This window comes from Muscardinus avellanarius (assembly GCF_963383645.1).
Source record: "Muscardinus avellanarius genome assembly, chromosome: 22".
Classification (NCBI taxonomy): Eukaryota; Metazoa; Chordata; class Mammalia; order Rodentia; family Gliridae; genus Muscardinus; species Muscardinus avellanarius.
The window spans coordinates 11412771-11431586 of NC_137808.1; the positions used below are offsets into that span (position 1 = coordinate 11412771).

The 18816-nt window shown below is 39.3% G+C and overlaps 1 protein-coding gene across 1 annotated transcript in view; it reads right to left on the bottom strand.

The window, feature by feature from the left end:
- CNTN3 (contactin 3) overlaps positions 1 to 18816 on the bottom strand; it is a gene marked incomplete at both ends in the record, with an annotated part of 208780 nt that overhangs the window by 80203 nt on the left and 109761 nt on the right. Inside the window, one exon of the mRNA XM_080718026.1 lies at positions 413 to 616. Coding sequence (XP_080574152.1) covers positions 413 to 616 — 204 coding nt within the window. The remainder of the gene's footprint in view (positions 1 to 412; positions 617 to 18816) is intronic.

An 18816-nucleotide genomic window follows, 5' to 3' on the forward strand; every position in this document is an offset into this window, starting at 1 on the left:
TATTTTATTGAATCAGGGTCTAAGTTGCAGAGGGCATCACTCGCTAAGTTGCCGAGGCTGGCATCAAACCTGCATTTCTCTTACCTCAGCCTCCCAAGGACTGGGATGACAGGTGTGCACCATCACACCCGGCTGGCATTCTTGATTTTTTAACAAGGAACTTGTGGTTTCCATTTTGCGATGGACCCTGAAAATTCTGAACTTGGTCTTTAATAAGGATTATGTATAAAGACCAAAGATATATGGGATCATTATCATTCCTCCTAAATATTTTTGTGCTTTCATCCATCTCCCCCCAAAATGATGATTTTTCAAGATGTACTGTTACTTTTCCTCATTTTTTTTTTTTTTTTTTTTTGCCAGCAGTGGCGACACCATTTCCACTGAGATTACACCATGAAACATTCCATACCATCAGAACGTAGCATCAAAGGGGTAGGGGAGCCCAGGACTCTGGCATCTGTCACAGTACTAGTCACTACACAGGTGTAATTTCCCACATCGGAGGGCTCCACTTTGGCTATGTAGAGGTGCCCTGTCTCCTGGGAGACAAATCTCCGACTGTCTTCTTCAACAAAAGATGGATATTCATTGAAGATCCAAGCATATGACAGTTCTAATGAAATTGAAGAGAAAAGTTCCATTATTCACCGAAGTTTTCCATACAAGATTAGAAATGTACCAAAAAATGTACCAAACTGCCTTTACTTCAAAGTATTATTGTGTATTTTTCTTGTAAATCATGGAAATTGACCAAATTATGTTATATGCATGGAAATTGACCAAATTATGTTATGTGCATGCAGAGATACACAACAATGAATTATAATAACCCTAAGCACCAATTACAAAAACTAAAGGAAAAAAAAATCACCAGGAGAGAGAGTGTGTGTATAAATACATGAGAGACAGTTAGATGACATAATCCATCTATCCATCCTTCCTTCCTTCCTCCCTCCCTCCCTTCCCTTCTCTTCCTCATTTCTCCCTGTCGGCCTTCATATTGAACCCAGAAAGACTCTGCCACTAAGTTATATCCCCAGTTCTTTTTTCCCCTGCCTTCTGCAGTATTGAATCCAGAAGCGTTCTGTTTCCCCGCTATATCTTCAGCCCTTGATACACAAGTTAATGATTTATGGTATTGGAGATTGAACCCAGGGGCATTCTACCTCACAATTACACTCCAGCCCTGTTTTATTTATTTTCTTAAATTTTGAAACAGGGTCTCACTATGCTGCTGAGGACCTAAATTGTTAAGGCCAGCTATGAAGCTGAGATTCTCCTGTCTCAGCTTCCCAAGTACTGGGATTACAGGCATACACTCTCATGAATGGCTAAATAAGGTTTGAGGAGGTATTGCTCCTCTACTCTGCAATTACAAGAGCTAAATAATATTGTGCTACTTGGTTCTAGTTGCTTAGATTATTCAGAGGCATCTGAATATTTAAGCACTGCTGCTGAGTTTGGCTATTGGCTTCCTCTTCCTTAGTTCTGTATTATTTTATAATATTCTGTTCTGTATTACTGCATTGGTTAATTACTATAGTACTTTTCCAAGAGAACATTCTAGAAAACACATACAATCAAAATGTATTTAACATATAACAAGTTCAAAGACATGTAAGGCATTATCCCAATGGTTACAGATCTTGCACTTGGTAGAAGGGATGGTAAATCAATGTATGAACCATAATGAGATAATGTATAAGCTTTGCAGGAAAGCTGCTATGGCTTTCAGAAGAAGACCTGGTGATATTCCTTCATGGCAAAGAATGAAATTTAGCTGGGCATGGTAGTGCATGCTTGTAATCCCAGTACTTGTGAGGCGGAGATAGGAGGATTACAGATTTGAGAACAACCTCAGCAATAGTAACACTCAGCAATTTAGCAAGACCTTGTTTCAAAAAATAAAAACTAAAAAAGGGATGAGAGTATACCTCAATAGAATATCCCTTGGTTCAACCTCTAGTAACAAAAAAAACCTGATCTTTAAGTCATGTTATCATATCAGTAGAGAATGTTTCATGAAAGTCTAGTAAGTCTTTTAATAGGTTATAAAATATAAAATTTGTTGGATTTTGTTATAATTAGATATTAAATTCCTCTGAAGAGCTAATTTATTGATGTTCAGAGTTGATGTGATTAAGTTATAAGGGCTATAATCTCATCAGTAGATAAGTCCATTGAAATGGATGTACTGGTTGCTCATCTAAGCAGATAGGGTGTGGCTGGAGAAGGTGGACCACTGGGGCTGTGGCCTTGGGGACTGTGCTTGTGTCTTTGATTCTTGCCTCCTAACTGGCTCTTGCTTCTGATCTCCATGAAGTGAGAACAGAGCCCTTGCTCTCTCCCTCTCTCTGCTTTCCACCACCATGCCCTGCGTTCCACAGACCCTGTCATGCATGGACTAAGCTTGGAATCTCTGAAAAACTGTGAGCAAATAAATCTGCCTTTCTCTAAATTATGTGGTCAGGTCTTTTGGATCGTATCAGTGAGAATGTTGATGGAGAGAGACTGTATGAAAGTAAACTGTCTCAAGGCAGGTAATCTCATGCACATAATTACTCTTGAAACAGTACTGAATAAATGATGGGGGAAAATAATGCTGATGATGAAGGTGGAATTATTGTGCAGTTGTTAAAATTGGCAGGAGCTGTAGCAGTAGCTCTCAGGACATTCCTGCTGCACTCCACATCCTATCCTATCCCAGTACTCCCCAACACCTGTGAACACCCCTGGCTTCAAAGAAGGCAAAGAGCCGGGCATGGTGGCGCACGCTTGTGATTCCCTTGCTTGGGAGGCGGAGACAGAAGGATCGCGCAGGTTCGAAGCCAGCCATGCTGGCTTAAGAGACCCTGTTTCCAAATAAAAATATAAAAATAGGTCTGGGAGTGTAGCCCAGAGGTAGAAGGGTTTCCAGGAACCCCAGTGCCACCAATACATACATACATACATACATACATACATACATACATAAAATGAAGGCAAAGAAATTTGTCTTTGATTTCCAAAGTGTTCTATACATGAGACAAATGTCGTTGCCCTTCTCTCTTGTTTTAACCATAAAAATAAAAATTGCCGTTTTCCAATATGGCAATATGGTAGACCGTAGCTGGGGATTTGTTATAAGAAGGTAAACTTGTTAAAACAATTTATACTATAGTGAGAATGGGTGGTGGAGAGAACTTAGACTCCAAATCAGAAAATATCATCTTGTAAATTCATGCTATATAGAGTATTATATTGCAGTGAGAATGGAGGGACAAAATTTCATGTAAAAATTTGGAATAATTACCATAATTGTAGAACATGGGCTTTCAAGAATATACAATAAGATATATAGGTGTTTTTATTAATTAATTTATTTGCATTAGGGTTTGAATATGGGGGCATTCTCCCTCTAGCCCTTTTTATTTTTTGTTTGAAACAGGGTCTGGGTAGATTGCTGGGAGTCGCCCTAAATCGCTGAGGCTAGCTTAGAACCTGTGATTCTCCTGACTCAACCTCTCAAGTACTGGGACTAAAAGTGTTTAACACCACATCTGGGTATATTTTTTTTTTCTTTGTGGTGTTGATGATTAAGCCTAGGAACATTTTACTTCCAATCTACACCTCCAACTCCATTGTTTAAATTTGGAAACAGGGTCTCCCTAAGTTTCTGGAAGCCTTGCTAGGTTGTTGAGGCTGGCTGTGAACCTAGGCTGGCCTCTCAATACAATTACAAGCATGCACCACCATAGCCAGCTAAAGTTCTTGTCTTAACAAGTAACCCCATCTCTTTCCTGGTCTCACTTGTTTAGCCACTGATCTGGCAGCATCCTTGGAGACCCAAGGGAGGCTCTTTCCTATACATTTGTTGCTGCAAAACTATAGAGTGGCTCTAAAGGCCACTGTATATTTTTCTGTAAGTACATAAATTCTACTTTTTGTGAACCTTTTTATTTTGGTATGGTACTGAGGATTGAAGGCAGGGCAATTAAGCCTCTAAGCTATATCCCCAGCATGTTTTATTTTGAAACAAGGTCTAAGTTGCTGATAGCCTCTTGTATGTCACCACACCCAATGAAGTAAAAGTTTAAAGGAGAGTTGGTAGGTAGAATAACCACCCACAGAAGTCTATATCTAATTTTTTAAACCTGTAAATATGTAACCTATATTTGTTGATAGACTTCCTCTTTCAGGTAAAAGTAAACATAACTTTTATATTATAGGGGGAAGATTTGTGCTAACCTTCATTTGCTACCTGCATGACTATTAAAATATATAGGGCATTGCTTTTGAAAACATTTGAGATTTCTGTGATTTATTGCATCCCAAGTAAAGTAAACAATGTATCGGTTTTAATACTATCAGAGTTTACTTACCATAAAAATCTGCATTTGCAATAAATGTTAATTGTGTACTGCAAAGTAAAATATATATCAATTCAGCATTCTTTGGAGGTTTTTCAAGATCACTTTATGTACTAGGGTAAATAAAAAGCTGTAATAAAAATGGTAATTTTATAGACTCAAACAAGCTAGACTTTACAAAACCTTTCACAACCTCTTGAGTAAATCATAAGCACATTATACCAAAGCAACATGGCCAGTGGTCTTTTTATTAACAATGTTATGTGATATTAGGAATAGAATTTTTTTTTTATTGGAGAGCTAAGAGAACTTACCAATCAGGGGCATAAATTAAGAAAATAAAGCACTGAGACCCTGCTTTCTAGAAAGTACTATGTGATGAAAGAAACTCCTTTGTAGCCACACTCTTCCCTGGGTCACTTAAGCATAAGACCAGTCGATTTAACATGAAATATACTGCTCAAGTGTTTACTTGGAGACATATTAATACACACACTACTGACACTTATGGGTTTATTTCTAGTTTCAGTATAAAAATAAAAATTCTATTATGAAGGAGATTTAATTCTGTGCCCAGGCGTTTTCTAGAAGAAATTCTAATTTTTAAAAAAATTATAAAAGTTAACTTGGGCCATTTTCTCTGGTGCCAACTGGCAAGACCAACCCACTTCAAACAAGACATATTTAAAACCCAGGAAGGCTTCCCCCATGCCATTCAAGATTTTCATCACTGATTCACACAACTGGGAAGAGACTTTTCCTCTGGTGCTTATGCATGACACTTATCTTGGCAAAACTCTGGTATGTGGTATATATTCAACACAGCAAACCAAGGTGGAAAGCTGGAGAAATCAAGGTTCACAGAAGGCCAGTGGTCAGAAAGGAGAAGTCTGTATCCCACTGCAAAAGCATCTATAAGCAGTGGATTGTCTTTCAGAAACTGTTTAGTCAATTGCTGCTTTGGAGGTGAGATTACCATATATAGTGGTTCTTTGTTTAGACTATCAGCATCTCCCAAATGTATTCTGAGTTAAAGTACGAGTAAGGCTGACTTGCAAATGTCCAAAAATAAGAAGAACAATGAAGAGGGGATCCTAAAACTGTGATTTCCTTTCTCCCTTCATACATCAGGACAAATTCCATAGGCTGGCAGTCAAGCCTAGACTTCTGCCTACTTAATCAATTAAATATTTTGGAGAGAAACCACACATGCAGTTACTGTGACCTGTAGTTCCCTTCATGACGCAAGAATAGAGTTAAGAAGCTGGGACAGAGACTATACAGCCTACAAAGCTTAAAATATGTATCCAATCTTTTAAGAAAAGATTTTTGACCCCTGTTCTAGGTCAGTGTTATCCACGGTTAAACTCAGGAGTTTGGCAATGCCTGAACTATTCTGAGTTGTGTGTGTGTGTGTGTGTGTGTGTGTGTGTGTGTGAGAGAGAGAGAGAGAGAGAGAGAGAGAGAGAGAAAGAGAGAGAGAGAGAGAGACAGAGAGAGAGAGAGAGAGAGAGAGAGAAAGAGAGAGAGAGAGAGAGAGAGGGAGAGAGAGAGAGAGAGAGAGAAAGAGAGAGAGAGAGAGAGAGAGACAGAGAGAGAGAGAGAGAGAGAGGGAGAGAGAGACAGAGAGACAGAGAGAGAGAGGGAGAGAGAGAGAGACAGAGAGAGAGAGAGAGAGAGAGAGAGAGAGAGAGAGGGAGAGAGAGAGACAGAGAGAGAGAGGGAGAGAGAGAGATTGGGGATTGAACCCAAGTGAATTCTATTTCCAAGCTATACCCCCAACCCTATTTTAATTTTTATTTTGAATCAAGGTATCTCACTAAGTTGTAGAGGGTCTTGCTTTGCTGCTCAGGCTGAACTCAAACTTGTGATCCTCCTGCCTCAGTCTCCCAAGGACTGGGATTACAGTTGCACACCATCATGCCTTGCTCATGGTTATTTTAAATGAACTTCCCCTCTCCAATCACCAGGTGGAATTATGGCGGTAGAACCCCCCACCCCTGCCTTTCTTTCTTTGCTTCAAGGATCACCTAAGGTGAGGAGTGGCAAATTCGGGCCCTGATATTCAGTGATATTCGTGTCCAGCAATGGCTTGGGGTCACCAAGCAGGACTAGCCAAACGATCCCATGGCACGGCCTGATGTACTTTCTTCCACAAAGCTGCCAAAGAAGCATTGCATTTTCATAGCAACATTGATAACAAGAGCAGCAGCAGCAAAAATAGTATACATTACCATAGGGGAAAAGAAGAACTAATGAGAACTGGAGAGAATTACTGTGATGCTTTATGAAGACCGGACAATTCCCTCAGGCCACCGGCCTGGCCTGCAATTACTGAGATCTGTTGCCTCCAGCTGGTATGCACGCAGACTTCTGGTCCAATGGAGAGACTCAGGAAGAGAAATTTAAAATGGCATGGCTGGCCGGGCGTGGTGGTACTCATCATAGATGTGGCAACCTTTTCTTCCCTTTGCCTCTTCCTTTTTATCCTAAAAGAGTGTCTTTTACGAAGATTTCAGAGACACTAACTAGGTTAAAAAGCAATCTTAAGATGGTTCCAAATCAAAATGGTGCTTTTCATCAGAAGTTCTGCTGCCAAGACACGCTTGTACAGCTGAACAAAAGTGCTTTGGGACAGCACATTTTGCACATTGCCACACTGAAAGCAAGGTGAGTTTGGGTGTGCAGATCTTGAATAGGTGCCATATCTATCGCTAGACTAGTGCTTTCTTCCTCTCTTACAGTGAAGAGTAGACTTTTTATGACATCACTGACAGTAAATAACATTTTCTTTTTAAGTATAGTCCAGGAGAAACCAAAGTGTCTTAGGCTCTGGGGAGTGCTAATTGGAGCCAATTATAATTTGATTGACCTGCCTTGCTATTAAAACGATATGCAAAATTTACACTGCCCTTGCAAAATGGAAATTTCCTTCTGAACAAGCTATAACTATGGCAAGCCCAACCCTTAGCGGATGCAGAGGTGGTGCTTTTGGGTTATGATTCCCACGGCAACTCCGCAAAGCTAAATTCGGCAAGGGGCTTCAAAGGGCTACAAAGGGTACACCAGAATCTTATAGATGGGGAATAGGTGTGACCAGGTAACTGAAATAACTAAGGGCCAGGGGATAAGGAACAGTGTCGCAGTAATTCTATCCCTGCCTCACTAGGTCTCATTTCCTTTTATGAAAATTTAAACTCTCTCTTTAAGGTATGCCAGGGGGACTTTCCTGTTCTCATCTATGTGGATGCTTCTTAAAAGCAAAATAAAATGTCCATTTTCACTGGTATATAGACATGAGGCCATTAGTAAAAGATGAAGCCTCTGTGCCAAAGCACCTCCTTACGAGGGTCATAGAGGACCCCTTAGGAAGGCTGAACATCAATGCTTTACCTGCTTTATATAAGCATGCGTGTGTGCATGTGTATACATGTGCGTGCACGCAGGCGCGCGCGTGCGCGCGCGCACACACACACACACACACACACACACACACACACACACACACACAACATCACTCCTTGTATTGGAAAAGACCTAAACACCATTTCAAGACTCCTTATGCAGGGGATTGAATCCAGGGCATTCTACTTCTGACCTTCACCCCTACTCCAATTTTAATTTTTATTTTGAAGCAAGATCTCACTAAGTTGAGGATGGTTTCACTAAGTTGCTGAGGCTGGCCTCCAAACTGAAATCCTCCTATCTTAACATCCTAAGCACTGGGATGACAGGTGTGTGCCACCATGCCTGGGTTAAAGACTGCTTTCAAAAGGAAACTTTAATTTGTCTGCTATAACTTCCTGGGATGAGGGGATAAAATGGTGATGGCTTTGTTTTAAATTGCACTATGAAAACAGTAGAAAGTCACCTGACTGTTAAGAAATGGTGGCTATTTAAATATTTGATTATGGAAGGGTATGCGATTATGCCTGAATATCTGAAATAAACAAGAGAACAAAGCAAGGCTAAAGAAATCAATAATCAGAAGTGATCAATGAAGCTAAGTGTCATGGCGCACCATGACTATATTCCCAGTATTTGGGAGGCTGAGACAGAAGGATCACAGGTTCTTAGCCAGCCTCAGCAACTTAGCAAAGCCTCCTATAACTTGCTGAGGTCCTGTTACCAAATAAAAAATAAAATAGGACTGGGAGGTGTAGCTCAGAAATCAAATGCCCCTGCATTCAATATTCAGTATCGAGGAACACACACACACACACACACACACACACACACACACACACACACACGTACGCAATCTCTATCTTCAAATCAGTAGGGCTCTAAAGATGCTGCTTTCTTTAGGCCCCAAAGTATATAATGAAGATTTTGCAACATCCTCAGGTTCAAGTTAAATATAGAGAAAAGTTTGTAAGATTTAAGAAAAGGGATAGAAAACCACCACACTTGACTAAAGCAAATATTTTAAAGGAAACAGGCCTCACTATGGAAAAAAAGAAAAATGGCAATCATGTGAGCATTTTTCAACCAACGAGATGAAAAAGCTTTTCTTCAAGAAGCAAATATGTAGATCTAGACAGAAGAGCATTAGATTCTGCCTTGATTAAAGTGAAGAATAAACTTACTTAGGGATGCTAATATATTTGGCATAAATGTTCACTGATCCTAGTTACACGGAGGGATACTGAACCTTATTCCTTCAACTACTCATCCAATAGCATGTCTTCAATGTATTCACCCTGATGATAGTGCTTTTTTATTTTCCAAATACATTTATAAGAGACACGTCACCCTACTGGCTTATCTGCTTGCTTTGACTGTTCACCTTAATATTATCTCAGGTTATATAAAGGCCTCTTTTGTCAAATACGTGGAGGTGGTTGCTATTCTCTTAGAGGTAAACATACTGCATCTATTTCAGCAACCTTGAGGGGTTCAAGACCTCATCTTTGAGACAACTTGCCTATCTTTCCTGAGACCATATGTTCTTTAGGGCCCTGGGAATCACCCAATTGCTCATGTTTGTTTTGTCCTGTAATTTTATTTCAGCAACACATCTATAGAAGAATTTATGAGGACATTTATCCCCTTTTACCCTTTATTTTATCAAGTCAATTAGCTGACCTTCAGCTGGCATGTAAGGAAAGGCTTTTCCAACTTATTCAAGTTAGCCATCTTAAAATATTTGGGTGCTGGGTTTACATCAAGCAGCCTCACAGCTCTCTACTTTATTTCTGATACTCATAGACACTTATCATGCTGGAGTGAGGGTAAAAATAACAAATTTTGTTGCTTTTCTCTAGAGAAAGAGTTTCAAATATGAGTCAGAGAATCTGTTGTTTGCACCAATTTGCTCTTCAGAGGAAATGTGCGAATAAAAAGGCAAAGAAAAGAGGGTTGGCAAGAGAGATTGATCTTCAGCCGTTCAGTGGTGACCAGCTGACCTTTATGGTGGCAGATGGAAAGAACTTGGGTGTCCTTCCAAATCCCTTTTGGACCCTTATAGATGAAGAGAGGAAAGAAAAATTTTCTCTATCACCAAACAAGGAAAAATTGCAACGACAGTGAGTGATAACAGAAATTCACACAGTATGAGACACTGCTAAAGACACAACACTATTTAACTAGGCTATTTCTTGGATGGTTAAAAACAACCTAAAGTAGCTTTTGAGGCACAACTGGAAGAAGAAAAGATCTATGCAATGGAATCATGAATTCTGAGGATCAGGCTGGTCTTCATCATCCTTGGTGATTTTACTTAAATTCTTTGGTTTCAGGGGAACAACTGGAAATGAGAGGATCAGAAGAGATATATCCTGGTTGCCAATGTGCAAATTGTGGGTCCTTTGTGGAATTGCCAAAGGATTTGAGAATTCATATGCATGTCGAGTTGATGGAGACACTAAACAAATTACATAACAAAAATGCCTATGTAGGCTTTGCTATTTAAAATATGTGAATTATACTGTGAATAACAAAAATATGCATTAAAATACTAATTCCTTGTCTTTTTCAGGAGTCATATATTTACTCAATCAAAAACACATAAAACATCCAGGTACAGTGGCACAAGCCTGCAGCTTCAGCACTTGGGAGGTTGAGACAGGAAGATTGTAGGTTTGAGACAAGCCCCAGCATCTTAGTGAGACTCTTGGCAACTTAGAAAGACTCTGTTTCAGATGCTGGCGAGGATGTGGAGAAGTGGGCACTCTAAAACACTGTTGGTGGGACTGCAAATTAGTGCAACCACTTTGGAAAACAGTATGGAGAATCTTCAGAAGAATAGGAACAAATCTACCATCTGATCCAGCAATATCACATCTGGGTATCTACCCAAAAGATAGGAAACCAAACTACCAAACTAATGCATGTGTATCTATGTTCATAGCTGCACAATTCACCATAGCCAAACTATGGAACCAGCCAAGATGTCCATCAACAGACGAATGGATTACAAAACTGTGGGATATGTACGCAATGGAATTTTACTTAAACATTAAAAAAACTCAATGACATCATTTTCAGGGAGATGGATGGAACTGGAGGACATTATGTTAAGAGAGATTAGTCAGTCACAAAAAATAAGAAATCAGATGCTTTCCCTAATATGTGAGAGCTAAGGAGAAATGGGTCATAGGAGGAACTCTAGATGAAAAAGGAAATCCTGTAGAGGAGCAAACAAGACAACCTAAAGGAGGAGAAAGGAGGGGGGAAGAGGAAAATCTCTAAAACACACAAAGTACTTAAACGTATCGAAGTCTACCACTAAGCCAAGCAAAGGAAGGAGGGAATGGGGTGGGAATTGGGTAGGGGTTAAATCAGTGATGTGTACATGTATGTACACACAAGTTATTTACCCCAATATGATGTATGAATATAATGCACCAATAAAAAATAAATAAGGCAAAAAAAAGAAAGACTCTGTTTCAAAATAAAGACATAGGGCTGGTGGTGGAGCTCAGAGGTAGACTGCCTTTGGGTTCAATCCCTAGTACCCCAAACAAACAACAAACAACCAAACAAAAACCAAACTAAGGAAAAACAATCTAGAATAGTGGTTTCCACCAAAAAAAATCTAAACAATAAAAAATTTAAAAACAACAGTAGGAAACCTTGGCCAGGATCCAACTCTGGTCCCATACTTACTAGCTTTGTGACCCATGGTAACTTTCATTTTCTATTTATGCATCAGTGTCCTTGTTTGTAAAATTAAGATAATAAGAATATCTACCAAATTGGCTTATTGTATGGATTAAATAAGAAACTAAAGTTGTCCCTTAGTATCTATAGGGGATTGGCTCCAGGATCCCCTGTGGAAACCAAAATCAGCAGATGTTCAATTTCCTTATACAAAATGATATGTTTTCATATAACCTACACATATTCTCTGGTATAGTTTCAGTTATGTATTGGTGACTTATAATACCTAATGCAGCATGAATGTTATGTTAATAACTGTTATACTCTACAGATACCCCTTAAACTATGGTGGGCTAATATTCCAAAAAAACTGTTGTAAACTGAAAATATCTTAAGTCAACAATACATTTAAACCAGGTGTGGTGGTACATGCTTGTAATCCCAGTACTTGGGAGGCTAAGATAGGAGGACTGCATAGGTTTGAGGCCAGCCTTGGCTACTTACTGAGGCTCTCAGCCACTCAGTGAAACCCTGTTTCCAAATAAAGAATAAACAAATAGGGCTGGGGTGTAGCTCAAAGGTAGAATGCCTCTGGGTTCCATCCCCAGTACCATAAAAAAACCAAAAAAACCCCAAAACATACATTTAAATCAAGGCATGGTGGCACATGTTCATAATCCCAGTACAATGGGAACCGAAGACAGGACTATCACAGGGTTGAAGCCAGTTCTCAGCAATTTAGTGAGCCCCTTAGAAACTTGGTGAGACTGTATTTAAAAAATAAAAAGGGATGGGCATGTAGCTTGGAGGTACAATGCTCCTGGGATGAATTATCAGTACAAAAAAAATGTATTTAATGCACCTAACCCACTGGCGGTCATACTTAGTTACATACTACACCTTAGAATCTTGGCTGCTTCCCTGTGTGGTGGCAGAGTGGTCCATGGGGAGTGGAGGCTTAATGTTTCTGCCAGCACCGAGAGAGAGGATTGTACTACATATGTGCATTCACTAGTCCAAGAATAGAACAAAATTCAAAATTTAACGTGCAACTTTACTGAATGCCCACAGCTTTCCCCTCAGTTAAGCCAAAAAATTTTAAGTGGAAGCCTCATTAAGTTGGGACTGGTTGCATTGTTGACAGAACAATAACAGGAAAATTCAGTACATCTTCAGCATGGACACGATTCTTCTTTTAGAATATATTTGGTGCATGGTTGGTTGAATTTGTTCTTGTGGAACTTTGGAGAACAGAGTGACAACTTTCCAAACAGAGGTCTTGCAGGCATGGGAGATTAAAAAGTAGGTGTTGGTCGTATGTGGCTGCATTGAATACTTTTTGTTGGTGTCTTTGTTTTTTAAAATTGATCCTGTCAAGAAGCTAAATATTGAAGCCGGGCCTGATGCTCCAGTCCTTGGGAGGCTGAGACAGGAGAAAAGCAAATTCAGGGACAGCCTCAGCACCTTAAGGCTGAGTCCCTGGTGCAGGTGGCAAGCCTGGAAGCAGCCCCAGGCTTGAAATCCATGGCCCTGGGTTGAAAGCCATGGCGATGAGGATTCTATTTTTAACTCACTCAGGGATATATTTCAAAATGGGAACAAATTATCATACCTAAATGTCAGCCTAAGGTCTCTCATCTTAAATTATGCAAACACCTCATTGTGCCCCTTGGAGGAGCTGGTGAGCGAGCTTGCCTTGCTTACACAATTACAACAGCTGCTGCTCACTAAATGCTCAGCTCCACGCCATGGGTGAGATTCAGATATTAAGTGAAAATGAGGGAAAAAATTCACAGTAGCTTTTCAACCTCACTGATGGCCAAGGACACAAGTAGGAAAAACCCCTTCATATAGATTTAACATTCTAACATCACCCATACACAACGGGGCTCTCATAATTAAGATCATCCTCTTCTTCCCTTTAGTTTCATGAATTAACTAAATAAATTAGCCCATTCTCCACGCGGGTTAAAAAGAGAACACTGAAAGGCACATGACTGGCCCACGGTGGCTCCTCTGGCTGGGGGACGGGGCACCATGATCTAACACTGTTTCCTATACAGACAAATTGCCTGTGACACTGCCCCCATGACTTCTTATAAAAAAAAGAGTTGCATTGAAGTAAAATCATCTTACTGTTTCTAAAAAGGTGGGCAACTAACAGCTAGTTAAAAAAAATAAAGAGCTCACACTAATATACTTGAAAGGGATGTTCATGAAATATGGTAAATGTGGTAGTGCATGCCTGTAATCCAAGTGCTTAGAAGGCTGAGATAGGATGGTCACCAGTTGGAGAGTAGCGTCAGCAACTTAGTGAGAATCTCAGCATCTTAGAGAGATCCTATTTCAAAATAATACCAATAAATAGAACAGGGTTGGAGATGTAGGTTAGAGGTAGAATGCCAATCTCCAGTATAATAAAACAAACACACAAACAAATAAACAAACATAAGACTACAACATAAATACACTGAGAACCTAATACAGAAGAAGCTTATTTGGTATAGAAAAGCATCACCAAATTTTAATCACATAATTTTTCAAGATAAAAAATTTACTATCAAATCACTGATCATAGGGTGCAAGTATTTTTAAACTAGAACTTCAAAACTAAACAAAAGGCTAATTATAGCATATGAATACTCAAAGGTTTTTCCTTTACTGTTAAAGAAGAAAAAATAAAGAATACATAGAAAGTAGTTTTCAAAACTTAGTAATTTATTTATTATTATTAAAATTTCCCTGGCAATAGGAACATAAAATAAATGCTAGTAATTATATTTATTCTTCTGTGCGTGTATGTGGTAATAGAGATTGAACCCTGGAGCATTCTACCTCTGAGGTACACTCCTAGACTTATTTAATTTTTATTTGAAAACAGGGTCTTGCTAAGTTGCTGTGAGCCTTGCTAAGTTGCTGAGACTGGCTGCGAACCTGCAATCTTCCCTGTCTCGACTTCCCAAGTACTGAGATTCCAGGCAGGTGCCGCTGTACTCAGCTAAATATATTTATTCTTCAGCAATTTTTCCTCATAAGTGAGATTCAAACAGTCTTTGGCTACACACTCTATTCCAACCTTTATTCTTCATAGAGCATTCCACAAAATTGCCACAGGCACACAGGCAAAAGAAGACTTGACTTTTACTATGCCCACAAAGGACACCCTGGTGGTCAACACAGCAGGGCGTCAGGGCTAAAATCAGGGAACTCTGATTTTTATAAGAACTCAGGACAGGTGTTCCCACCAGACTTTCTCTTTTTTCATCTCTTACGTTAGTTACCACATTTTAATTTAATTTCTGAAGCCCATGCCTGCTGTTTTGTGTATTAGGGATCAATATATGTACTTTGGCATTTGCGCACCAAGGCTGATTACTTTTTCAGTTTGGATTCACACTGTCAACAGGCAGCTTCACCTGACTTTGTGTACAAGTTACTGGTGGGAGAAATTGAAGTTAATAATTAAAATACAATTTTAATTATTACAGACTACTGACCCTTGCCTCACCAATACAATATATTACAGTGGGCATTTAGAGACAAACATTATGAAATCAACATTGCCTTCTATATTTGTGGAAGGATTAAATCAAATTAAGCTTTCCTGATATTGTCACTGAATTAACAATTTGGATAAAATTTAGAAGCTATTTTAGCACATGGCTTAATAAGTATGAGGCTTGTAGTTCCAGGAGAGAAAACGGGCCTTCCTGCTTCTTTTTTCAGGCTAGCTGTGTGGTTCTTCTCGAAGTCTATTTCAAAAGTACTTTATATAAACTAAACATGATGAATAAAAATAACTTGCAAGGGGGCATTATTTTTGTGCTTTTTATGTGATGCTTTGGAAAGGGTTACATATATCGAGGACATCATTTAATAGTAGTAGAAGCAGTAACAACAATACTAGCTGTAGTAGTCATAGCAGTAGTCATAGTTCACAAGAACTGACTTCAGGCCAGTTATGATATGGCCCACTCATATCTTCTTTGATCTTCACACCGTGGGATAGGACATTCATCCCCATTTTGTGGATGAGAGTGCTGAGGCCCATAAAAATTAAATGAGATGCAAGTCACGGAAGAGAAGTTCAAGCCCAGCCTGATTCTCAAGTGGCCACTCTTAAGATCTAATCAGCTCTGTGCACACTAACTCAGACTTTCTCTCTCTAAAACCCAAGCTCTTTTTCCATATGCCAAAGATAAAAGTGAGTCATGGAGACCTAATTTTCTGATCTCTGACTACCGACTTGAAGGGAAACTTCCGTTTTTTCTTTCAGAAATAAATAATGAGCTCCTGAAAGACACAATTAAGGTTCTTAGGAAAGAGCACAATGATAATTTGTAGGTGTCAACACTAAACGTTGACCTACTTTTAGATCTCTGTTTTTAAATTGATCCCCTTATTCATGGGCTTCCCTCAGCTCTCACTGTAGATAAAAAGTAAGGGGAATGATGCGAAAGGATTTTCAAACTGTTCTCTATGAACTATTAAGAATGAAAATGACATTTATTAGCCAAGGAAACCCATTAAGGAGCCTGACTCCATCAGTGAATGCCAGCTCCAAGCAGTCTGGATTCCCCAAACTCACAGTACTTGAACTGGGTGGCACAAGGGCACATGCTGCTGGATTTTGTTAAAGGGTTTGACCACATTATAGAAGAGAAACATGAAACAATCCTAACAGCATGCTATTTTATACTTTATCTCTCTGCTGAGAGCCTGTGTCTTTTTTTTAAGAAGTCTATGTCATGACAGAATAATTGGCTATGATTCTGCAGTTCTCTATATAAATGTTCTTCTATCTGTAGGACCCAGAAAACTTTGAGCTGCACTGGATAAAAGCAAAAGAAAACAACCCCCCCCCCAAAAAAAGGAGCAAGAAATAGATATAACCCATTTGGAAGCCCCTGGACATAGTCTGAAAGCAGAAAGAAGCTGGGTGTGGTGGTGGTATATACCTATAATCTCAGGTTTTGGGAGGCTGAGACAAAAAGTCATAGGTTTGATACCAGCCTTAGCAACTTAGTGAGACCCACAGCAATTTAGTGAGACTTTGCTTCAAAATAAAAATAAAAACTAAAAAGGACTAGGGGTGTAGCTCAGAGGTAGAATGCCCCTGGGTTCAATCCCCAGTACCACAAGAATAAAAGAATGAATGAATGAATAAAAGAAGGAAAGGAAGAAAGAAAAAAAGAAAGAAAGAAAGAGAGAGAGAGAGAGAGAGAGAGAGAGAGAGAGAGAGAGAGAGAGAGAGAGAGAGAGAAAGAAAGGACTCTACCATGTCTTCAGCATGGACAAGCTAGCCACAGCATGCCAGGAAAATGGGGTCAGCCTCACTCCTTTCCCAGTTGCCAGCATCCACCCACCCATCTGTTCCTCAAATACCTCCTAACACCCAACAGATGCTCTCCCAACACGAGTTACACCACTATAAAGGTAGTAATGAAATAACAATAAAAGTCAGATTTACCAGCACTCAGACAAATGGGCATATATAATGCACAATCAGAATTATGATACAAGGTTAATTTAGGTGAAAAGATAGAATTAAAAAGGCATTGTATACTCTGAATTATTTTCTTTTACATTAGTTAGTTTCTCTGGCACCACTCTGCTCATCAAATTAAAATAAGAACTTGTTCCTCATCATAAATTATGAGAGATGTATCTTACTAGAGAAATTAAAAACATAAAAGCCTATAATCTGAAGGTGTTTTAATACCTTTGATTTTGGCAGTCCAATAAAACATTATGATCATCTTGAGACTTAGAAGTCAGCAGCCTCGCTGAACAGAAACAGGCTTCCACGAATGACCTACCCTCGGCCTGACTATATGCTTCTTCCTAAAATAAGGGTTTTTTTCAGACTTAAGAGTATATGGATACTATAGTATTACAACGACATAAAATTAAACACATAACAGCCCGTAATCTGAAGATCTTTTAATAACCGATTTTGGAAGCCCAATTAAACATTATGATCACCTTGAGACTTACATGGAAGTCAGCAGCCTTGCTGAATGGAGACAGGCTTCCCACGAACAACCTACCCTCTGCCTTATGACTTACTTTTTACTTAAAAATCTATTTCTTTCCAGACTGAAGAATATATGGAAGACTATAGTATTATAAAACATAAAATTACTAAAACTGTAAACAGTTTGTGAATATCTGTTTACTATGCTGCAGACAATAGTAAGTGGTGATCAAATGTGGGCTCTAACCTGGTTCTTCAAATTCATGGCCTTGAGTAAGTTACTCAACAGTCCCTTGACTGTAAATGAACAAAATAATGGGGTCGTTGTGGTGATCGAATATTTAATCTATACAAGGGGCATGCCTGTGGTACGTATTAAATGTTTAATAAATGTCAGTGTGTGTGTGTGTGTGTGTGTGTGTGTGTGTATGTGTGTGTGTGTGTGTGTGTGTGTGTGTATTGTGTGTGCTACCAGGGACTAAACATGGGAAGGGGACATCCTATCTCTGAGCTACACCCCTCATCCTATTTTACTTTTGTTATTTTGAACCAGGGTCTCACTAAGTTGCTGAGGCTGGCCATGACTGTGTGATCCTTCCACCAAACCTGGTTCATTAACCACTTTTTTTTAGTGGGGGTTGGGAGGATACTGAGAATTGAGTTCTACCTCTCAGCTACATCCCCAGCCCTATTTTTTTCTCTTTATTTGAGTGGTTATGGAAGCACTCAATAGCTGAGGCTGACTACAATCCTGTGATCTTAGCCTCCCAAGTACTGGGATTATAAGCATGAGCCACCATGCCGGTCTTCAGTATCCACTTTCGATCTATCCTCTACCCTTGCAATGGACTCCATGTTTATTTTCAACATTCTAAAGTCCAAGTAATACTGAGAAAGAATCCTCAAATACGAACCCTTGCTAAATTGTGGGAGAACGTTTTGTTGTTGTTGTTGTTGTTGTTCTGAAGACTGGCAATGGAATGCCAATGTCTACTCCCATAATTTGACTGACCAGCACCAGACCACCCATCTCTATGTATTCCCAATGAACAATATCTCTTTGTTGTTCAAATTTCTATGATCTTCTATCATCTAATTTTTTAAACAATCGGTTCACATAATTCTAAAGCTTTTGGATTTCAATTTCTTAAATTAAGTGTCCCTTTCCTGGCACATTTTTTTTTCAGAGCATTTTGCTCTCCCTTCTATGACGGAGTGTTATTAAGGACGCAACTGAACTGAAAATGTGATGATCATAGAGGAGGAAGCCTGGTACAGATCAGGGAGTTCCAGGTGGTGGGAAAAAACCAGCACAAAGGTAGTCACGCAGAAAAGAGGCTGCTACCAGGTAGAAGGAGAAATCAAGAGAGTCAGCATGGCTGG